This window comes from Aegilops tauschii, chromosome 3 (assembly GCF_002575655.3).
Source record: "Aegilops tauschii subsp. strangulata cultivar AL8/78 chromosome 3, Aet v6.0, whole genome shotgun sequence".
NCBI classification, from domain to species: Eukaryota; Viridiplantae; Streptophyta; class Magnoliopsida; order Poales; family Poaceae; genus Aegilops; species Aegilops tauschii.
In genome coordinates, this window is record NC_053037.3 from 541,796,358 (window position 1) to 541,804,745 (window position 8,388).

At 45.1% G+C, this 8,388-nt stretch overlaps 2 protein-coding genes across 2 annotated transcripts; one reads left to right on the top strand and one right to left on the bottom strand.

Moving 5' to 3' along the window:
* Nucleotides 1-1,855: 1,855 nt before the first annotated feature.
* LOC109743690 (uncharacterized) lies at nucleotides 1,856-3,944 on the top strand. Its single transcript, XM_020302777.3, has 3 exons — nucleotides 1,856-2,456; nucleotides 3,193-3,402; nucleotides 3,512-3,944. The coding sequence occupies exons 1-3, from the start codon at nucleotides 1,871-1,873 to the stop codon at nucleotides 3,616-3,618; spliced, it is 903 nt and encodes a 300-aa protein (XP_020158366.2). The 5' UTR covers nucleotides 1,856-1,870; the 3' UTR covers nucleotides 3,619-3,944.
* A 1,023-nt stretch (nucleotides 3,945-4,967) lies between these two features.
* Nucleotides 4,968-8,130, bottom strand: LOC109743691 (protein CPR-5). Its single transcript, XM_020302778.4, has 5 exons — nucleotides 7,809-8,130; nucleotides 6,893-6,949; nucleotides 6,776-6,811; nucleotides 6,028-6,696; nucleotides 4,968-5,934 (listed from the first exon to the last, which is right to left on the bottom strand). Exons 1-5 carry the CDS (start codon nucleotides 8,055-8,057, stop codon nucleotides 5,398-5,400), a joined length of 1,548 nt encoding a protein of 515 aa, XP_020158367.1. The 5' UTR covers nucleotides 8,058-8,130; the 3' UTR covers nucleotides 4,968-5,397.
* Between the last annotated feature and the right edge of the window lie 258 nt (nucleotides 8,131-8,388).

Consider the following 8,388-nt stretch of genomic DNA (forward strand, 5'->3'; position numbering starts at 1 on the left):
GGGGGGGGGGGGCACACTGCCATTTCTGTGAATGGCCAGATTAGTAAGTTTTTTGTCAATGGTAGGGGCCTAAGGCAAGGTCATCCCGCCTCTCCCATCTTTTTTAATTTCGTAGCGGGCGCCTTATCTCGTATTCTCTCTAGAGCAGCTAATCATGGGCATATTTCCCCGGTCATCTCTCATCTTATTCCTGAAGGGGTTACTCACTTACAATATGCGGATGACACCATCGTAATGGTTGATTTAAATGACTCTTGCCTTGCTAATCTCAAATTCATCCTCCTATGCTTCGAAGCCATGTCGGGCCTTAAAATCAATTTTTCGAAGAGTGAGGTTATTGTCACCGGTGTGGATGATAATGAAGCCTTAAGGGTGGCCCGTCTTCTTAACTGTAAGCTAGGGTCTTTTCCTTTCAAGTATTTGGGTCTCCCCATCTCCCCGGATGTTCTTCTTGCGAAGGAATTTGCCCCGGTGGTAACCAAGGTGGGCAACAGGGTCTTGCCCTGGCGTGGCAGATACAATACCAACGCGGGCAAAGCGGCACTGATTAATGCTTGTTTGACTTCCCTTACAGCAGTGGAAATCATTGACTAAGGTGGACGATCAAGATGCGCTATCTGAGTTGATATCCAAAGTTCGGGCCTCGGCGTCTAATCTATGCAGACAAGAGCAGGATGCTTAGTTGGTTTGAGCTTCGTTGGCCAGTCTCTTTTGGGCAGTAACTTTCCGGCCTGCGTGCCGTGTACTGGCTAGGGAGCCATGTACCCCCTTTTTAACTCTCCTTTGTTTGACCCTGGTTGGGGTCTTGCTGGTTGTGTGTTTGAAACCTCCGTGTGTTTGCTACCTGCCTTATGGCTTTATTTATAAAGTCGGGCGCATGGCTTTTCTTAAAAAAATAAATTAATACTGATCACCCGGCCCGATTAACGAATAAAGCCCCATCCTGAAGTCGTACTCGTTTTCCTCGAGGTAAAACGTGTATTCCTCGATGTCCGCGGCCATTTGCTTGCTGCACGGGCATGGGTGGAGTTTGTAGACTCTGGCGAAGCGCTTCTTTCACTCGTTGTCCGGGTCGTAGCAGTGCAGTTTGCCCGCCCGCCGGTACTCCTCCACCACCTCCTCCTCCTCCATGTTGATGTAGCGCATGGCTTCCGCGTGCGCGACCTTGACGAACGCTAGCCGTGCCTGCAGGCGGGCCACCTTCTGCGCGCCTTGCGCTGCAGCTTTTTTCCGTCACCCGCACAAGCGACGGCGGTCCTTTTAGCTGCGTTCGAGCATGCTCTTTTCCCCATGATTGCCTCTGAAGGATTTTCTACTCCTCAGGAGAGAGGCCGGGTACGTATATATTGATCGAGGCCAAAGCCTGGCCGTGGCGTGTACGTGCTGGATTACATCAACGATTCGGTTTATAACTTACCAAACCGTGTGCAATTCTGGACGACTCTGGTTGGTAGGCAGTGGCGAGCTGCAGCGAGCTCTAAGGCCTTGTACAATGGGAGATGCTTAGAGGAGTGCTTAGAAAAATAAACCGAGATTTTCTGAAGCACCGGTGCCTATTTCTACAGGAGAGACGCTTAGTTAAGCGTCTACCCTGTACAAATAAGCACCAATGCTTAAGGAAAGTCTGGTTTATTTCTCTAAGCACCTCCCATTGTACAAGGCCTAAGCCCTTTTTTTTCATATATATACTCCCAATTTATTTATATCTTATATTCAGTTTAGAAATTAAAGAGGAAATATTCACATATTGAAAAAATGTTCACGCACATATAGAACCATTTATACAATTTTAGAAAATGCTCGTTTTTTATTAATATTTAGAGAGCGTTCAAGTATTTGCATTAAGTATGTGTGATTTAAATGGGCCGGGATGAGAGCGGGGGCCAAGGGCCGAGCCTGCCACAAGAAGATCGCGCTGTGGGTGTCCGAGTGGGCCGGGACCCTGCCGCAGCGAGAGTCCGTATCCGACTACCAACCGCGCCGCGCCGCGGCGACACTTCCAGAAATCCCCGCAAGAATCCGCGCCAGCACCAGCACTAGCAGCAGAGCCAAAGCAACCAGAGTGTTCGCCATTGTTCCTCCCCTCTCGCCCCGATCGTACCAGCTGTGTGCGAGCATCCAAGAAGAATCGAAGCTGATGCCTGCGCCGCCGCTCCGGACCGTGCACCTGCGCCGGTCTCCCTCGCCGCCCGACGCCGCGCCAGAGTCGGCGGCCATCGCCGTCGACGGAGGCGGCGGGGTGGACCTCGCCCTGGTGGGCCGCGCGCTGGGGCTGGACCCCGCCAGCGTCCGCCTCAACGGCTACTTCGTCAGCCGCGGCCCCGGCCACGTCTCCACGGCGGTCACCTGGGGCGCGCTCCTCGCCTTCTTCGCCGCGCGCGGGCTCCCCACCGGCGCCGACCCCACCGCGCCCGTCGCCGTCCGCGGCAGGCCCGCGCCTTCGCCCCCACGCCCAGGTGCGCCTCTCTTACAGTATAATACGCACTATTAAAAGGTTCTTGCGGCGCCGCCGTGTTCTTTGAGGAAACCCCGACTTCTTGATTCATGGCGCTACTGGAGATAGAGAGCAACATGCTGGATGGAAGATTACATGTTTGCTTCGTGACATTTTTTTAATCTGTCAAGTTTGCGGCTGTGGAAGTACATTGTGCGACCGAGAGTCCAGCCAGCAACCTGTTGACCTCTGGTTCTCTGAAACTTGCTTCTTATAATCTGGAGTGTATGGCAGTCAATGTTGTTCAGGGTCCAATGCTTGATTGAGTTTCATCAAATACTAGTACACGATACGAAAGGTCCAAAGATATAGTAGCAACTTATTTGAGCAAGTTGTAAGCATATTCAGATCAGGGGTATTAGAAATTCTACTCTTCATGAAAATTCATCCCTCGGTTTTATTAATTTGCAAGTTCATTGTCAGCTAGTTAGAGCAAGAGCATTGAGATATTGTATTGAACTGCCCCGGTAATAATGCGTCTGTTATTTTCCAACTCCACTCTACTCCTCCTGATTTCGGTACTATGCTCATAGCCTCACAGCATTCTCATCTTCTCATCTACTTGTTGCAAAGCTGTGTTAGTTGGTATGTGCATATTGCTAGATGAATGTTGTTATGCTGCACTCAATAAAAAGCTTAATCCAGAGAGATATTCCCATAAAATTTTGATCTGAATCTGCGCATGATATTCCTGTCAGATCCTGGAGTTCTTCAGTCCTCCAAGCGTAAGTCTGGGTTGGAGACAGAAAATTGTTCCAAGAAGAGCAAGCTCCAACACAACAGCTCAGCTCTTTCAAAATCTAGCGAGGAGCTACTTAGTGATGAGATCACCCTTGGTTTGAAGAGAAGACTCAGATTGGACGACATGACTCCATCTAAGAGGATCAAACAAGTAGACTACAACTCAGGTGAGTTATAACAGATTAAGTTCAGTCTCTTAACTTAATCATTCATATTCATAAATTAAATACATCATATCCGGAAATCTGAACTCTTCCTTATCAACCAATTGAGCAGAAACACAACAGCCAGTAAAATTCTCCTGCAGCTTCATGAACGGGCACGGAAAGCGGACACGAGATGAGGAGATGGTCACCTCACTCCCATGCAAGAGAGTCCGGTGATGTCGAATCTACCAGCAGACTGAGACTTTTGTGTCACAAGTCTTGGTTACTCGAAACAACTCGCAGAGCTAAGATTATGTGAACTGTCATGGCTAAGCGGCTTAAAGCTATGTGTAGATGTGTAGATTGGTCTGGAGCCATAGTTTCAGGTTTGTATCAAGTGCCAGTTGAAACAGTTGTAACACTTAATTTTTCTTGTGTACATCGGTGTGTTTGTATGATGCCAGAAAATCTGCTAATGGTGGTCCAAGATGATGTAATCAGTGCAAAATGCTAATGTCAGTACTGTCAAATCAGTAACCAGTGCATTTGCCACCTTCCCAAAATATGTCATGTAGGTTTTGTTGAGCAAGTTCATAGAAAAAGCTATCAACAGCTACAATACCAAATCAGTATCAATGCATACATCATGAAATATGTTTACATAGTGTATTTATTTAGTATAGTAGATATTGATATCTTTCTATAAACTTGGTCGACTTTTTAAAATGGCTTGAGATAAAATTAATATTCCTAATATTTTGGGAAGGAGATTTTAATCAAAACAGAAATGTACTTCTCAATTACATCAACTGCTGCATCTTTATGAGATGAGCTGAAATATTCAGTAGTACTCCCTCCGTAACATAATATAAGACATTTTTTGACAGTGTCAAAAAACGTCTCCCTCCGTAACATAATATAAGACATTTTTTGACAGTGTCAAAAAACGTCTTATATTATGTTACGGAGTATTTCACTAGACAGTTATTAATAGCCGATAAATTCTTATTAAATTATACTCCCTCCGTCCCATAATGTAGTGCATATAGATTTTTTAAGAGTCAAACCTCACCAACTTTGACCAAGTTTTTGAAGAAAAACATTTACATCTAGAATGCCAAACATATATATCATTATACTCATCATAAGATGTAGTTCATATTTTATATATTAGGTATTCTAGATATAGATAGTTTTCTCTATAAATTTGGTCAAAGTTTGCAAACTTTGACTTTTCAAAAAATCTATATGCACTATGTTTTGGAACGGAGGGAGTAATATTTGGGGTTCACAATTCTGTACATGAGTGGGAGAAAAAAAAGACGAACTATATGCAAATGAGAAAATAAATGCACTATTATGTTCAGCAGAACTCATAATTGTGCATACTTTTGAGCTTTGCATGTAAAATAGATGACGATCATACATACAGGCATACAGCTAAAACAATGGCAGCATAAACATTTTAGGCCTAAGCGGTCAACACTAGAGGAACTACATCTCTTGATATTGACAGTGAGCAAAAAGATTGCACAACTGAGGCAAGAAAAACATCATTCCAGGAGAAAGATTAGAAGAGCATAAGGTGGTAGTCAACTGGTCTGCACTCTTAACACTGTATTATCTCTAAATTCACACAATAAGTGAGGCAAGAAAAGCATCATTCCAGGAGAAAGATTAAACAAACATAACTACAACACAGGTGGCAGTTAACTAGTCTGCACTCTTAACACTATACTGTGACCTTGCACCTTGAAAACAAAAATATATACGGCAAACTGAAGCATTAATACCTGGCATCCAAGTGCAAGGTCACAAGTTCACTACAAAGAAGAAGCTTGCACCGCCTGGCTGCAAGCATTGATACCTTCAACTATTCTTCCTTTATGGTTCAACAATGCCATCAACTCCCATCCAAAGTTTCCTTCTCCAAAGATAAACTTCTGAGGCAACCATCCAATTCAACATATCTTACTCCTCCAGAAGTCCAAAAGGTTTATTTCCATACAAGATACTTCAGACTTCAACTTCGTCACCAACAAAGAAGGATTTTATCTCTTCAGAAAAATGGTCCCTCCAGTCAGAGAAAGAAGCAAATGGAAGTAAGCCAGTCAAGACCGGGATAACAAGCCCCAGCGCAGCATAAAATATGCACCGGCGAACCCAGTACGGCAGCCCCACACCATTCTTGCTGTGAGTTATTGATATGGAACCATGAAGAACACGGTAAATAACAGATGGATAACAGTTTCCGAGTAAATGGATGGAACAAAGGACTTCCCACCATACAAGCCAGATATTTCCATCACCGCCTAGAGTGTTGGCACAAAACCTTCCAGCAAAGCCGCAAATAACTCCCAATAAAATGAAATTGAAAGTTATAGGCATATTTGATCCAGACAGTGCGGAACGCTGGGATGCTAACCAAGCAATTGCCACAATCATTACTATGCCAAAGCACATACGTGTTGCTGCTATCACATGACATCTGACGAACTGCAAGCCAGAATTGAAGTTTGACACTGAATTTGGCACCCACCAAGATTTAGATCCCTGTATGAGGTCGGAAAAGAGACAGTGAGAAGCTTCTGATTAACAAAGAGACTTATCAAGAGTAATTTTGAGCGATAAGGTACATGAACGTACCCTTGAAGCAGCTGAACAAGCTGCTGTAACATCAGTTATCCGTTGGTACGAGTGAACATAAGTTCCATAAGCAAAACACACTGACATAATTACCACTGCACTAACAAGGAAATCTATAAGAATCCTCAGGATTTCTGCATGCCTTGTGTCCTGCATCTGAGTCTTGAATTTCTCTCCTTGGAAGGAAGCTTTCTGAAAACCCAAGGACAACTTAATCTTCTCTAACATGTGCGAGGAGGAGCTAAGAGCTAATTCAGTCTGTTTCAGCTGCAGCTTTCTCATGCTAAGACTAATCTCACACTCCTTGAGTTCGTTTGAGCGAGCCTGCTCCTTCACAGATCTCTCAAAAGCACTGAGAATGCACTGATCAGCTTCACGAGAGGATCTGCTATGAGCACGATCAGCCAGCTGTCGATTGTCTCTGGCATAAAGAACAAGTTGACTTTCTACAGAGTTCACGAGGTCCTGCTCGATTTCTTTTGTATGATTTTGCAGATCAACAGCACTCGAGTTTCCTACAGCCCCAGAGCTTCCATGTATAGAAGAGTATTCAGGAGTAGGACTTCTCTCATAGACAGGTATCTCATTAATACGATGAAGCGTCCTCAATGTGCTGCTAAATGAATTCTCAAAATTTCTCATGAAACTGTCAAACCTGTCACCATATGTCTATACAACTGATAAGTAAAAGATATACAAGGAATGTCAACAGAAAAGTGAGCTCCAACAAAAAGAGAGCCATGCTTACATTTGCCAAAGATTCCTTCACCGCTGAGGTACAGATCTGCATTTCGAATCCGGCTCGATTTGAGACAACATTTTTTAATGGTTAACAGGGCTTATCGCTAAATTATAAATCATGTACCTTGGAAAGGATGACCGGATGCAATCTTTCTCCTGAATCATTGCTCGAATTCATAACCTGTCATCAGGGAAGGTAACTCCTTATTACTCTGACCAATAAGGTACACCATTTAACAAAATGATCATGAAACACAAATGTGTAGTGGTATGCAGGTGAGTACAATGTACAGTATTGTTTACTAAAGAGAACAAGCATGCAGTTGTGGGAACTGCAAACGAATGAAAACGCGGTGAATATAACCAGACATGCATAAGTTGGCATTGGAAAGCAGAAGTGGAGGAAAGAAAGGCAGCACGTTCAACAGTTCAATTTTAGAGCATTTAGCGTTCACCACAGATATGGAAATTAGTAACAACGTCGAATCTTCGAACCAGTAGCAGACGTTGCACTAAATCGACAAGCTGTGCTCAATCGGACAAGCAGCCATGGTTTGCAAACATTAAACCCCATGTTATTTCACCTACAATTCTATTACCCCATGCTAGTACAAGTAAACAGTCGATTTTCCTTTATTTTTTGGCTGCAGTTTGCAGAAGGAGGTTCTCCTTCCAATAGGCACACTAAAATTTTGTTCCATGAAACTACCCTAAACGGCGCAAACATTTCTTCAGGTTTCTATGTTGACTAGGGGGTTTTACAGCATATGCATTGGTACAGTGCAATTACAAATGTGCAAACCTCAAAACCAAAGATGATGATACTAGGAACTTATCAGGTTTGTGTAAAGGCAGCATATAGTTTTAAAGAAAATGCTACTTCCTCCGATCCGAATTGTAATTGACACATTGTACAGAGGCTGCGTCAATTAATTCATTCGGAGCGGAGGGAGTACAGATGCTGGACTAGCACAACCATGTAGTGGTACCAAGCAAAAATCGAAACTTTAATGTGTACCACGGCCCGGCAGAGCACGTACCCGCGCGAGAACGGCCGCGAACGACATCCCCAGTGGCAGCGCGAGGTCGTCTTGCGCGGCGCCGCCGCCATTATCTTCGCCTTCGCCGTCGCCGCCCCGAGAAGCCAGTGCGGCGGGCGCCGGACCGCGCCGCCGCCGCAGCGGGCGGAGCCGGACCCCCTTGCGCGGCCGGGAGGCCCGCGAGCCGGAAGAGGATGCCGACGAGGACGCGGGGGCGGGCTCGGCGGCGAGGCCGGGCCCGTCGTCCATCCCGGAGGGGAGAGGGGGTCCCGCGAAGCCGGTAGTAGTCAAATGGGGCTCGTCCAGGTTCCGCGATCTGGATGGAGATGGATGGGGAACGGCCGACATGAACGAAAACGAAGCGGCGTGGGAGTAAACAAAACTAAACGGCTATACTGTATATGCGTGGCGGTTTGGGCTGAATTAGCCGTTGGATTTTCGTTCAGAAATTGGGATTTTGCCCTATCTTTTCCAAGCCTTTTGATCATTTTGTATTTTTTAGCCCTTCTTTTACATTGTATGCATGATATTTTGCCCTAATTTTACTTGCCGTTTGACCATTTGCCTTTTGCCCTTTTCT